At 30.4% G+C, this 15,676-nt stretch overlaps 1 protein-coding gene across 1 annotated transcript; it reads right to left on the bottom strand.

Moving 5' to 3' along the window:
- Positions 1-13,525: 13,525 nt before the first annotated feature.
- On the bottom strand, positions 13,526-14,668 carry LOC143050809 (cysteinyl leukotriene receptor 2-like). The gene has a single exon (XM_076223922.1). The coding sequence runs from the start codon at positions 14,666-14,668 to the stop codon at positions 13,526-13,528; it is 1,143 nt and encodes a 380-aa protein (XP_076080037.1).
- Positions 14,669-15,676: the final 1,008 nt, after the last annotated feature.

The raw sequence follows: 15,676 nt of genomic DNA, 5'->3' as shown, positions 1-15,676 counted from the left end.
GAAACGAGAAGAACAGCAAATCGCTTATTATTATTTCAGAAAATACTGTACCATCAAGTAGCCACTGAAATTCACAAAGACTATCTCATCAACAACAGGAAAACACATCATAGCCACACAGTCAGCATCATGCAGCCACAATGCAACACACCATAATACAGCTTCTACCCGAGAACAATCCGAGACTGGAACCATCTACCAGGAAACATTGCAACTGACACCGGCTCTTACACTTTCAAGGAGAGCCTCTGTGATGCTGTGAAGATCATCCTTGTTGTTATCCTACACCTATCACAATTTTAAACTTGTATATATATATTTATTTACTTTTCAGGTTTTGTTGATCAAAACTTATACAGCACATGCACTTGATGACACAGTATCAGCGTGATGGTATTTTCCGCTGCTGATTAACGAAAGAAGAAGAAGAAGAAAGTTTTTCTTACGTTGCATTCAATCGTATGTAAAATCCATAAGTGTAGACGACTTAAAAACTTATATGTAAAAGTAAAATGCAAACTTTTCTAATGTGCTAAAGTTTCGATTACAGATCTTAATTATCTATATAATAGAGACACGTCCTGTGTACAATGAGAGATAATCAATTAAAGAATAAATTTTAAATTAGGTCCCCGAATAAAGCTCAATGAGTGTTTTTTTCTGTAATTTCTTGTAACAACTATTTCACACATGGCCAGTGGAAAACTTTATTTAAAAAAAAGGTATGCCTTAAAAAGTACATTACTTGAACTTTGTTATATTGTTTTTTTAAAAACGTAAATACAGTGACATTTAACATTTAAAGCTATAAAATTTGTATAATCACTCATTAAAATACAGACGCACTCAAAAAAGCCCGGACTGCTCTCGAAAATAAACGGATGCATAGAACAGAATTTAGTCTCAAAATGTCATTTTCAATGCAATAACAAGAATTTTTGTAAAGTGACTGTATATTTAAGGATATAAGGCTTCGCTGGGTAGTTTTTTATTGAAATTTGCATTGTTATGTTTCATGTGTTTATAACATTTACTATATTCTGGTTTTTGTTTTAGGAATATACGAATTGTAAGTCTAAATTCAACTTTTTTTAACAAAAAATAATATTGGATTGATATTATATTTTTTTTTTATCTTAAAAACTAACACACCTTGTATATCTGTGTATGTTAAACTCAAGCGTCTATTTCACATCTTGTCAGAAAGGAAGGAAGTCTGTGTGTATACATTTTTTATCTTAATCACTCGTAAAAAGTGATCCCACTTGAAAAAGCCCGATCAAATCACTCGAAAAACCACGATCCTAGCCGGACACTTTACCCACCGTGTAAAATATGTAACTGAAATAAAATTCATCTGATGAACTGAATACCAACTCCTTTCAAAGCTAAATATGAACGTTGAAACTTAAATGTGTAGCAAAAAAAAAGATTTAAACATACAAACAATAATTTCCACTTTTCTTGAGGAAGTCTCTTGATGTATTCTTCTGACGTTTCAGTCTCGTTGAAATCTCGGTCTTGAATTATTTTCAAAACATGTGATACAAATGGAAAAAAAGGCAATGAATTTAAAAAATGTCATATTCAAACTTAACTATGTGAAAAAATTGTGCATTTACAATAAGCATTTTTTAAGTGTTAAATATTTTAAGTATTATTACCAAACAAGTCATTCTTTTTAGCCAAAATTTTGAGAAAAAGGGTAAAGAAGCAATAAATGATTTTACCAGGTACATGAACATCTAAAACCCTTTTTTTCTATCCAAATTCTTCGATATGTATTTTTTTTCAATAATTTATAACAAAAAAGATAATTTGCATTTTGTTCTTAAAACAGAGAAAAATTACAAATTTACAAATTTGACAGAATTGTAAATTTGACACGAACAAGCATCAAAATATGATAAAACTTTCTTATATTAACACCTTCCTATAGTTTTTTAAGTTAAATTTATTCAGATTGCTCTACTTCATCTTTATCATTTTTTTTTATTAAAAGTATGAAAAAAAAGTTTAATTTGGAACTGTGATTTCTTTCACGATAATAGCCCCAAAATAGGTAAAAAGTGATGAAAAATTGAAAAATCACCAAAATTTGGTATTTTTAAAGAGTCGTAGCAAAAAAAGAAGTGCACACCATACATAAAATTGAGAATGGAAATGGGGAATGTGCCAAAGAGACAACAAATCGACCATAGAAAAAAACAACAGCAGAAGGTCACCAACAGGTCTTCAATGTAGCGAGAAATTCCCGCATCCGGAGGCGTCTTTCAACTGCATGTTTTTATTTCAACAATTACTTTTTTCACTCTTATAAACCTCAAAATCATGTTTAGAAAAAAAGTTTAATTCTAGAAATGATTGGCTCCTCAGAGTTGTACATCCTTAATGCTCTTAGTTCATGTAATAAACATTTGATGGATGCACCTAATGTTGACAATGTTTGCCAGTTTGTATACAAACAGATTCATGAATTTATGAAGTGTTTCATTGAAAAAGTGGTTATCAACTGTAGAATGTAGAAACAAGCTTAATATTATCAATATTATCTGTTTTGTCATTGATTTTCAAACATTCGTTTGATATGTTATGTTAGATTATGTCATTGCACGTAATAGCAATTAACGAAATTAGCAAAGATCGTTATGGTGATAACAAATGTTATTCTAAACATAGTAGAAAATAAAATTCATGTTTTAAAGAAAATAAACAATATAAAAAAAGGATGAGAAAAAGTGATGGATGTGTAACTTATTATACTATTGGTTTCGAGATTTACAAGTTAAATAGATATTAAATTTACAAATGAACGCTGCAAACTATATGTGGAAACTGTTCCATAATTGTCGACTTTGTACTATTCTTTACTGGTTGTTTAAAGCGTTGTTAAAAAATCAAAATGTACAACAACAATCACGATCTGCCAAAAAGAATTGTGTGTACTACCTTTACAATAGTTTATAACACATGTTTGGAGTAGACTCAATAAAGACCTTATTTTGACCAAATATTACTGCAAATCAGAAAGATATCATACATATCCTTTAATCACTGAAAACTTCACTAAGGTAAAAGGTTTTCGTAAAATAAAAACATGTTTCACATTAAACGAGATACCATGGCAAAAAATCATGACTTCATTTGCATATTTTGTAAAATTTCATTATTTTCCTTATTTGCTCATGAAATGTTTTTAGTATATTTTAGATTGGAGAAGTATGTTCGCACCCAAAAAAGCAATTTGATGAGATTTTGTCAATAGTTTTAATAAAGCTGTTAAATTATTTTGTTGTTTCTTGGCTGCGAACACTGTTTCCACAAAGAGATAAAAAATGATTAAGACGGAAAACTGCATAAATTCTGCATTTTGTATCTTTCTTTTAAACAGTACTCATTATAACGTTATTGTGTCGTCATCAAATAGAAATCTTTATGTTCTTCACTTATATTTCTTGACCCTATGTATTTCTCAACTGTATGTGCTTATTTAAAATAAATATCAAACATTTTGTTTTCTTGGACCAAAACCAGGCCTTAATACCTCTTCTCCTTCATCTAAGATCTGTATAACAAACATGATATGTTAGTTCCTGTTACATCTCCTTTTATAATCGTTTTCTACCTTTGAATAGTGATACTTCAAACAAGTAATTAATTGGATTTAACTTTGTAGTTCGTTAAAAATGTCAGCTTATCAAGTGACACACTTCAAAGATGTCTAACAAATTAAAAAAACGGACATTGCACGTCGAAATGTGACTAAAGGGCTTAATAACGACGAAATCTATTACAATGTTACAATATAAAGGTTATTGCTTTGAGGTGGTACCGAACACTTTCACTAAAATTAATTCAGCTTGTTTAATTTTCATATTTACTTTGACCCTTTAACAAAAATATGAAAATTTCAAAAATTTTGAACTAACCGTTTTGTCAGAAAAATTACGCTGGTTATATAGCAGTTTGACAAACACCAATTTTGATCATTGAGAAGCTTAATATTCCTTTAACAACACAACGTAATTAAAACGTTTAGATGACTTTACAGAGTTATCTCCCTGTAGTGTAAGGTACTACCTAAAACTAGTTATTGAATCTCTATATCAGGTTTTTATAGCGGTTTACTGAAGAACAAATTTTAAATGAGGAAATTGTCAAGTTCATTTAATATGTTTATTATCGGTTTATTTGTTGCACTCCAATGAACGTCAACATTACATTAATAATATTTAAAACAATCAATTAGTCTAAAGTGACAAGAGAGGAAAAAGATAAGAAACTTTATTGAAGACAACGATTAAAGTGATTTCAGTCATTCCATCGTATCTCCTATTGATATACTCTCTGATATTTATTAAAGTTGATTAATTGTCTATCTATTCAAGGCAAATATGTCATTTTTATATATAAAAAAAAAATTATATATTGCAATCAGATTTTTTTTTCAAATCTTAGCTGACACATCATAATTGTGTTTCACGTTTCAAATATAAAAAAACGATATATTGTATGATTGCTAACGAGGACACACTGAACAATTTCTTGTCTATCCACTGATATTTTAGACCACATTAAAGAAATTGGAAAACTTCAAATATTTATTTTATGTTAACAAATGTTAACTAGTTTTAATAATCTTTTTTTTTTCAAATTGTATCTGTTTATTTTTTCTTATGTGTTTTTTTGTACTCCATAGGCTTTTAACTTTCAAATTAAGGGAAACAAGATACATGTCATAACAAATACATCTGGCTTCTGAATAGCTGAAAATAAATAGGAAATTGAAAATAAAGCCCCTTTTAATCAGATTTGAAACTTCCTTGTATTTAATTGATCTAAGTGAAATAATACGACATCGAGTTTAATTAAAATGTGTCTACCTCCGCACAATAAAAACTAATCACTTAACAGTGTTAACCAAAATATAGATTTTGAAATGTTTTCTCTTCTTGTAAAGACGTTATTATAGAATAGCAATTAAAGCTATTTATTTGATTGTCTACTGAGTAATGATTTGTCGTTATGGATCGATTCCGAATATTCTTTTTGTTCCTATTTTATAATATAAAATTAAGGCAGCGAATGGGAATCACCCTTTAGGAGCACCTAAGATCTGCCAAAGTTTTGGTCTTTAATTTCCTATGCTATGCTTTGTGAACTGTTGTTTGAATGTTATTCTTTTCCTTTTGTACACATGGCTTTTTCAAGTTTATGTTTTACTTACAAGTTTCAATGTCCTTTTAGTAACTTTTGGCTCTCTTTTAGAGAAGTAGGTATTTAAGACAAAATGAAAACATTGAGTGAGTTATGATAAGGGTTACAGACAACTAGTATCGTTATATAGATAAACTCATCATAGATACCAGGATTAAATTTTATATTCACATCAGACGTGCGATTCGTCTGCAAAATAATAATCAGTGACGCTCGAATCCACAAAAGTAAAAAAAAAGTACGAAGTTGAAGAGCATTGAGGACCAAAATTCCTAACATTTTTGCCTAATAGAGCTAAGGTAATGTATTACTGAGGTAGAAAATGCTTTAGCATTTCAAAAATTCAAAAGTTTTCTAAATTGTAAGTTTGCAATTCATATTGACATACAAAAGGAATGGTTAAGTATCAATTTAATGATAGGAAAATACGCAAATCAATAATTCAAAAACATCTTCTAAAAGTGCTTCTGCATGAAGAAATTTTGCTACTGGAACAGTGACCCTGTATCTGATTTATTAAAATTAATTTCTATTTTTAGAACAAAAGAAAAGAGATCGTTTCACATATTTGTAATTCAGATGTAATTGCCTCGTATCTTCCGGGTTAAAGCCCCTCAGATGTGAGAAGCTTTCATCTAATACCTAAGCATATAAAATTATGAAGGACATGTCATTAAGCATTACGTGCTAGAAAATTATGTTTCCGATGAATGATAGCATACGTAATTGTTGTTTTACTCCATGAACCCTTGTATGGAAATGAGTCTCCGTAAATTGAAACCAATTTTGCGATCTAAACTTCTCCATTTATCATGTTGCTTGAAATAATTCACATTATTAAGAGTTAAAAAAAAGAATGTGTCCCCAGTACACGGATGCACAACTCGCACTATCATTTTCTATGTTCAATGGACCGTGAAATTGGGGGGTCGGAACTCTTATTTGGCATTTAAATTAGAAAAATCATATCATAAGATATATACAAAGTTTCAAATTGATTGGACTTCACCTTCATCAAAAACTACCTTGACCAAAAACATCAACCTGAATCGGGACGAACGGACGCACGAACGGACGAACGAACAGACAGACAGGCGGACGGACAAATGGACAAACAGACCAGAAAACATAATAAGATGGCTTTTCGTTACCGATGTTTTGTAATTTATATTCAATCATCTGTTAAAAGTTTTGTCTTTTGGGACATAAGGGCTGATGACATATTTTCAGTGAAGCGGTTTCATTCCAAATTTGCTTTTATATTCGAGTAAATTAACTTATGTACAGCTATAGTTTGTCATAGTCAATTTACTTTCAACATTGCATAATGACCTACAATGTAAAAATTCTTTTGACAGTGGGTGCAATTACATTCATGGGTACCTTATATATCCGTACAGAATAAAGTGTACGGATCAAATTAGAATTGTCAGCAAAAAGATGGGCGAAAGATACCTGAGAACAGTCAAACTCACAGATCGAAAATAAACTGACGTCGCCACGGCAAAAAAAGTAAAAAGACAAAGAGACAAATAACAGTACAAAAGACACAACATAGAAAACTTAACACTAATAGTTATCAAAGGTACCAGGATTATAATTTAGTACGCCAGACGCGCGATCCGTCTACATTAGACTCATCAGTGACTAGCCAAACTAGTACAACGTTGAAGAGCATTGAGGATCCAAAATTTCAAAAAGTTGTGCAAAATACGGATAAGGTAATATATGTCTGGGATAAGAAAATCCTTAGTTTTTCGAAAAATTCAAAGTTTTGTAACCAGGAAATTTATAAAAATAACCAAATTAAGTATATTAATGATATATTATAAGTTTTGGCTTTTATTTCAATAGAATCTTATTTTTCAAGACATAAATGCTCTTTTTTTATTGTGAAAAGTGTTGAACAAAGCACACTTTGTATAAAACACGCAAAGGCGATTGGGTATTAAAAAAATGTGAACACGACAAACAAAAGTGGGATAATCCTTTCGGAACACCTAAGATCTGTCCAAGTTTTTGGTCTTTAATTTTTGTGTTTTGTAAACTGTTGTTTGTATGTTACTATTTTCCTTTTGTAGACATGTCTTTGCCAGTTTATTTTTGACTTCTAGTTTGAATGTCTTTTTAGTATCTTCCGGTTCTCTTTTGAAGAAAATTGTATTTCAGAGTTAGTAATGATAAGTGTTATAGACAACTAGCATCTTTATATTAAGTTTGCAATTGCAAGTATCCATTTAATGACAGAAAGAAGACACAAATCCATATTTAAAAACATCTTCTTTAAGTGCTAATGCATTAAGAAATGTTGCTGCAATGACACTGTATCTGTATCTTTAAAATAAATTCTAGGTTTTAACAAGAGAAAATATAAAATATTTATGTATTACTTATATGTAAATCAGATGTAATTGCCTCGTATCATCCAGGTTAAAGCCCCTCAGATGTAAGAAATTTTTCATCTAATACTTAAAAAACATATACAAATGTAGTTATGGAGGACATGTCATAAAAATATAAAGTACTAGAAAACGATGTTTCCGATGAACATGATGAATGTGAGCATTCTTGATGAGTTTCGTAATTGTGGTTTTACTCCATTAACCCATGTATTGAAATGAGTCTCCGTGAATTGAAACCAATATTTCTCAGTACACATTAAATTTACAGATCAAACACTCTACATTTGTACTAGCTAATATATGTGTGATCTAACATAAGGCAATGAAATGAGGCAGTAACATGGCGTCTGTGCTCCATAATATTCTGTTTATCCCTTAGTCGGACTTTCACATATTTTATCAGAATTAGAATAATCAGCAAATCGTGTTTTGTTTCGTGTGTCTTTCCATACAAAGTTATTGACGTAAAGAGTGTGTGTCCTTGTCTCACAAATAAAATTACTATGCTCGTGTATGAAACATAATTATCTTATCTTAAGATCAGCATTCATTAGTGAAACATATGTAATGTAGATTTATTTGGAATTTCTTTCCTTAAAATTTCAGATAAAACCAAACATTGATTAATATCTTATACTATTTTGTTTTTAAGATACAAGTAACATGTTCAATTTGATTTTTAAAAATTACATACAAATCTAGAACTTTGCATATCAATATGTAATAGCGTACTTTAGTCACGATAAAGGCATTATATTCATGATATCTTAAACAATCCTACAGTTGAAGCAGCTAAAGAGAAAATATATATGTCATGTATATTGCAAGACTAAGACATATAGCTTCTGAAGAACTGAAAATAAATCAGAGATTTGAATTAAATCCACATTTATCATTTTGAAACTTAATTATTATCAATTAATGTAGATGAAACAATACGGCATCAAGTTTAATGAAAATGTATTTACCTCCTTGCATTCAAACTAATCATTTAGCAGGGTTAACCAATATTTAGATTTTTGAACGTTTGTCTTATGGTTTATCGTCTTAAACCTGCAGTGAGGTGAGAGTTATGTGCTCCTGTGAAAGGCTTCACTGTGACTTTTCTTTTTTGTGTGATTTATTTTTAGTTTTACAAGAAATAATTTTGTATTATGGAAAGATACCACATATCCGGTTTTTTTTTTACTATTTTATAAATATAAAATAAAAGCAATTGTGGGATAACCCTTTCGAAGCACCTGCGATCTGTCCCGGTTTTGGTCTTTAATTTCTTCTGCTGTGTTTTGTGAACTTTTTTCGTATTGTAGACTTCGCCTTATTAGTTATTTTCGACTTCTCGGCTCTATTTTAGAGAAGGTGGTATTTGAAACCAGACTTAAACATAGAGTGAGTAGTTATAAGTGTTATAGACAACTAGCATCTTTAAATTAAGTTTGCAGTTCATATTGTCACACCAAAGCATTGATTATGTATCCATTTAATGACAGAAAAAAACGCAAATCCATAACTCAATAACATCTTCTAAAAGTGCTACTGCATTTAGAAATTGATATAATGTCGCTTTATCTATTTTATCAAAACTAAGTTCTATAATTAGAACAAGAGAAAAATGATCGTATAACTTATATGTAATTTAGGTGTAACTGTCTCAACACTTCCGGGTCAAAGCCCCTAAAGACTTAAGACGTTTACATCTAATACCTAAACATATATAGTTCTGAAGGACATGTCATAAAAACAAAACATGCTAGAAAAATGAGAAAACGATATTTCCGATGAATAGTACCATACTTGATGAGTTTCGTAATTGTTGTTTTACTCCATGAACCCTTGAATGAAAATGAGTCTCGGTAAATAAAATCAATTTTCGATCTAAACTTCTCCTTTTATCATGTGTATTGATATACGAAAGTAATTCAAATTACTATTAAAAGGAGTTAAAAAAAAAGATAGCTTTTCATTCCCGATTTTTTCATTGTTTCAATCAATTAAAGTTTTGTCTTTTTTTAAATTGGTGCTGATGGCATAGTTGTTCAGTGATGCAGTTTCATTCCAAACGTGTTTTTAGATTCCAAGAAATTGATATAGTTATGTACAGCTATAGTTAACCTAGAGACAATTTACTTTCAAAATTGTATAATGACTTACAATGTTCAGATGTTCTTTTTTAACATGTTGCAACATTACTAAAGGGTATCTTATATCTCCAAAAAAATAAATTTGACAGATATGTGTGTGATCAAACGTTAGGCAAACACATATCGTGTGTGTTTCATATTTACCTGTTTGTCCCGAAGCCGAACTATCACATTATTTTTTTTCTTAAATCAGAATAGTCAGCAAATTGTGTTTTGTTTCATGGCATACCATTTTAAATTATTTCTCACATATAAAATTACTATCGTGTATGAAACATAATTAGCAGATCCTTAGATCAACATTCATTAGTGACATATCCCTGAGTTATGTCTGACAATTAGTAATTATAGCCAATATATATATATATATCTCGATCTTCGTATCTAATAATAGTATCCATTGCTGATACGTATAATAACTAAACATTATTCCGACTTCCTTGTGGTATACAGCTTGATAAATCTGAAAATTTGGATAAAACGACTATATAATTGGTTTAATGTGTTGCCTTAAGTAGTGACTATGTCCACAAATATGGGAAAGCAATTACGTCCTTTCATAACCAAAAGGCATATTGTACAATCCCGTTTGAATGGTTTTACACTAGTAATTTTGGGGCCCTTTATAGCTTGTTGTTCGGTGTGAGTCAAGGCTCCGTGTTGAAGGCCGTACTTTAACCTATAATGGTTTACTTTTTAAATTGTTATTTGTATGGAGAGTTGTCTCATTGGCACTCACACCACATCTTCCTATATCTATTTACAACATTTGTATATCTTTTCCGGCATTAATTGTGAATAAGTTGTTTTCCGAAAACCAACCACCAAAAAGCTTGCATTTAAAAAGAGAATCATCATCTAAAAGTAAACATAAATCATGTTGTAGGATAAATCTGAAAGAAGAAATATTCATAAATTATGTTCTGTCTTGAAATAATTTCAGTATCATATTACCTTCAATGGGTTCTTAACATCTAAAAGAAATCAGCCAAATATATGTTTAAGCAATAGGTTTTATCATATCAACACTCATTTAAATATGTCGCACCGTAACTTGAGAACGGCTTATCAAAATTTGATGAAACATACCATAGCGGTTTTTTATGATAGTCAAACGATCTGTATACTTTTTGGTGAAATGAAATAAAAACTTTTTGAGTTACGGTTTTTTTTAACTAAAACAGGGGCGTGTTTTTCTCATATGTCGCGCTGTATCTCAAAAATTATTAATGATTATTGCTTCAAACTTTACCCACTTCTTAGTTATATTAATATAAAGATTTGTAATAATTTTTCGGTTATGTTTTCAAATTTTATTTTAAAGATATTAAATTTTTTTTTCACATGAAGAGACGTATTTAATAAAATATTTTTGATTATTGCATAAAACTTCACACATAAGACGATGGGCGAATCATGCGCTTTTATTGCAGTTATTTTTTTATAATTAGAACTTGGTCTCAAAAGTACACAGTATATATATATGATCATTAACTTGAATTTCAAGATATTGTTCTTAATTTTAACTCCTCACTTTGATATCAGAGGAAAACAAACTCTGAACTAATCTAAATCTTTGAGTTATGCATTTGTGAGTTAACCTTTTGAATCTGTCGTTTTTTCTAATTTCAACAAGAAGTCGGAACGTCACTTTTGGTGAAGAACTTGCATATTTTAATCACGATCCAGGCACAATATAGAAGTAAATCCTAATGTTAAAGCAACTTAATGGAAATACGATATATTTCTTTGCAAATACAAATGGCTTCTGCAAAATTAAAAATAAATTGGAGTTTGAAATAAAATCCTCCTTCTATTAAAATTTTGAAAAATGTCTTCAATTCATATAGATGATATAATACGTCATCAATTTAAATTAAAATTAGTTGAGTTTCGTACATTCATACTAATCAGTTAGCAGGGTTAACCACAATACAGATCTTTGAACGCTTTATAAAAATATAAATGAAAGGGCATGTCGTTTACCAATAATGGGTTATGATTAGTATCGATGACATCTATTATTAACATATTCAATGACATATCCCATTGTGAGTTTTACAAAATGTTGGCTTTCACCGTTTTTATTGCAAACTATTTCCGTTTGAAATTTTTTTTTTGATTTGTGTAATTCTTTACAATGACTGTGTTCTGAAATTCTCCTTTTGTCACTTCAGAGCTTTAAATTTCCCTCGCAAACAAAAAGTTCAATATCAACCAGAGAAACCAAAACAAGGTGTGATTTGTCTATTGGATATATCATCCTGGGCTTTCAATGAATTAAATAGCAAGCATAAACGGTGTCATTCTCAATGTTTTATGCTATTTTCCAATTTCTTGATCAGTGTGCGAAAAGTATATCACATCACTAGTGAAATATCTGTTCGCGTTAAACGATTGGTCGAAATTTAATGATGTCATTTTTTGTTTGGATTTCTTTTGAATTTCTTAATGTGATGTCAATCCAATCTCAAGTAGTTACATAAAAACTAACATACGACTGTCTGCAAATCTTGGAAAAGGAAAAATAAAAATCATTAGAGGATCATCGTACAACCCTATAACTCAGGATCTGCTTACCCTTCCGGAACACCTGCGATCACCCCTAGTTTTTTGGTGGGGTTCGTGTTGTTTATTCTTTAGTTTTCTATGTTGTGTCGTGTGTGCTCTTGTTTGTTGGTCCTTTTCATTTTTAGCCATGGCGTTGTCAGTTTGTTTTAGATTTATGAGTTTGACTGTTCCTTTGGTATCTTTCGTCCCTTTTTCATGAACTACTATACTTATCAATTCCTAATAGCAAACTTGATAAATTTAAAAGCTCGGTTAGCCTCGACTTTGGAAACTTAAAAATAAAGTATTTCAAATGGAAAAAGTTCGTAACATGTTGGTTGCAGTGGTGGAAACCATATAATTATATCAAACTTGGCAATATTTTTATTCATCAGTAGCGGCATCTTGCAATTCGTAGAGTATTTGTTAATTTTTTTATAAAAACACTACCTTCATTCATTTATTAGCAACACCATATATGTATCTACATTATCAAATCATTGCAAAGGTTGTCATAACAAAAAGAAAAAAAGACAAAGAACTACTTTAAATTTTATAAAATATCATAGAAAATAAGTCCTTAAGCATGTTAAGTGTAAAAGTCAAAATGTTGATATTTAACTTGACATTCTTTTTTTGTCATCAGTTACATCATATTATTACTCGAAAACTGTTACAAAAGGATTCACGAGTGATTTAAGGGAAAAACAACATGTATTGCCATTTTTCAATACATCAAGGTAGCTACATCCCGAACGGTATACATGAGTAAATCAAGTCTATGTCGAGCTTGTTCTTCATTCTGTCATGAAATCACCATCTCAATATTTGAACACAATTGGTTGAACAGTTCATAAGGTATTGCGATGAATCTATTAGCAGCCACTCACCGTCCTTCAAAAATTTATAAATTTATAAACAAAACACAGCAAAGATCAACGTTTCATTTTTTCCTCACTCTATGGAGCAAGGAAGTTCAGATATAATAAATAGAAATTCTTCAGAAAAAAAAATTATATCAGTGGTAAAATTACAAAATTGATATAAAAAAGTGTTTAATAACATACATAAATACAATTATGCTATTTCATAAAAATATAAAGTACAAGAACAAAATATTTCTATCATTTTTTTCATCTTTGATGAGTCTCGTATAATTGCTGTTATAGCTCTGTGAACTCTTGTAGAAAAATATCTTTTTTTAATTAAAATAACCTATATTAGTCTTAGACAACCATATGCATCGTCATCTTTAACATTGCGATCTATACTTCTTCGTAGAGTTTTGTACGAGAATAACACTCTTACTTCACGTCTGAAATATGCGCCGGTTATCAAATACAGAAAGAAATTAATACAGTAATTGATGTAGAAAATTGTACGAACAAAATATAAAAGCCCTTGCCAGTAAGATAAATTGACGTCTGATGTGCTGGCGTTTAATGTTGTGACATATTTTGAAGTCAGAAAGTTACGGCACCACAATACGAGATATGGAATGTTAAAAATAATAAAACATATAGACAGCGCTAGCAGAATAATTGTAAATTCTAGACGGATTGTACTTTCTTCTGTCATCACTCTCTTACAATTTTTACTACGTTTTTGTCGGAGAAGTTTTTTTATTATTAAAATATTAATAACCATAATGATTACGAAAGGAACAAATGAAATAAGAAGTGCAAATATTGAATCGAACACAAATGATATGAAGCCGTGTTTTGGAGATCCAGTACAGTATAGATTACCCGCATCACTCTTGTAAATCCCACTTAGTATTGGCTTGTATATAACTATGATAGCAGAAAATAAAAAGATTCCAGAAACAATTTTCCGAGTGCTTGTCGTTGTACAAAGGTTTCTTCGAAGTAATGGAAAACAAATGCCAATATATCGTTCAACTGTAAAAGCCACTAATAGCCAAGACGACATAAATCTCGACACATACGATATATACAATTGGAATTCACACATACCATTCACATCAAGAAATCTCACATTAGATCCAGGGAATAAAAAAGTTAACCCTCTTCTGAGCCATTCAACTGTCACGTAAAATGTTAGTATAAAAAGATCGGATACAGAAAGGGCTGCTAAATATGTACTTGAAGACAAAGATCGTAGATTTCGTGACAGAAATACATTAAGTGATAATGTATTTCCAAGGATCCCAACAACGATAATGATAGGTGTAAAATAAGCATAGAAATATCTCCCGGCATGATAGACATCTCGATATTCAGGGCTGGAACTGTACAATGTTAAACAGCTGGAGGCATTAGTATTGTTAGACAATATATTAAACAGTCTGTTATATAACGAATCGCGGTGACATCGTGTTGAAGATATATTATTCATGTCTATCTGAAATAACAATATTTTTAATTAATGAATGGTATAATCAATTTGAATAAACGGATTCTTTTCAATTCTGATGAGATCCTCTATAATTATTAAAGGTTTCTTAATTTAATACGCCAGACGCGCCTTTTGTCTACATATGACGCATGAGTTACGCTATATTATGAGTTATAAAGCCAAACAAGTACAAAGTTGAAGAGCATTGAGGACCCAAAATTCCAAAAAGATGTGTAAGTATATGCATACTATAACTTATGGTCACCCAGTTTTTTGGTGGGGTTTGTGTTGTTTAGTCTTTAGTTTTCTATGTTATATCTTGTGTACTCTCATTTGTCTGCTTGTCTTTTTTTTAAGTCATGGCGATGTCAATTTATTTTCAATCTATGAGTTTGAATGTCCGTCTTGTCTCGTTCCCCCATCTTTATAATTACTAAATAGTAGTACAAACGGCAGGTGTTATTCAGGTTGTCTCGTTTCCTCATTTTTAATTAATATGTAGTAGTACACACGGCCGGTGTTATTCAGGTTGTCTCGTTCCCTCATTTTTAATTAATATATAGTAGTACAAACAGCAGGTGTTATTCAGGTTGTCTCGTTCCCTCATTTTTAATTATTATATAGTGGTACAAACAGCAGATGTTATTCAGGTTGTCTCGTTCCCTCAACTTTTATTAATATATAGTAGTACACACAGTCGGTGTTAATCAGGTTTTTTGTGCTATCTATACAGATTGCACACTCATTTGTTTAAGAAATCACTGAATGTTTGAGTGTAATGATTTATGACAGTTTTTCATGTCTGCCTTTTAAATCGAAACATAATTTTAAGGTTTCCAACGCAATTATATATTTAAGGGGAAATCGTTTATGTGGTTATAAATGCAAAGCTTTACTTTTCAAATGCAAGTAACACGTAAAGAAAGTATCGGTGAGTTTCAATAGTTTTAATAGAAACATAACTGTCACACTTAACGGTGAAGTCTTGTAGTCGGTGAGGATAGTATT

Source organism: Mytilus galloprovincialis, chromosome 11 (genome assembly GCF_965363235.1).
Source record: "Mytilus galloprovincialis chromosome 11, xbMytGall1.hap1.1, whole genome shotgun sequence".
NCBI lineage: Eukaryota > Metazoa > Mollusca > Bivalvia > Mytilida > Mytilidae > Mytilus > Mytilus galloprovincialis.
The sequence above is the reverse complement of the archived record's forward strand: the minus strand, read 5'-3'. Positions and strand labels throughout refer to the sequence as shown.

Coding starts and splice junctions, on each gene's coding strand:
- LOC143050809 (XM_076223922.1), bottom strand. CDS start 14,668: ATGAATAATATATCTTCAACACGATGTCACCGCGATTCGTTATATAAC.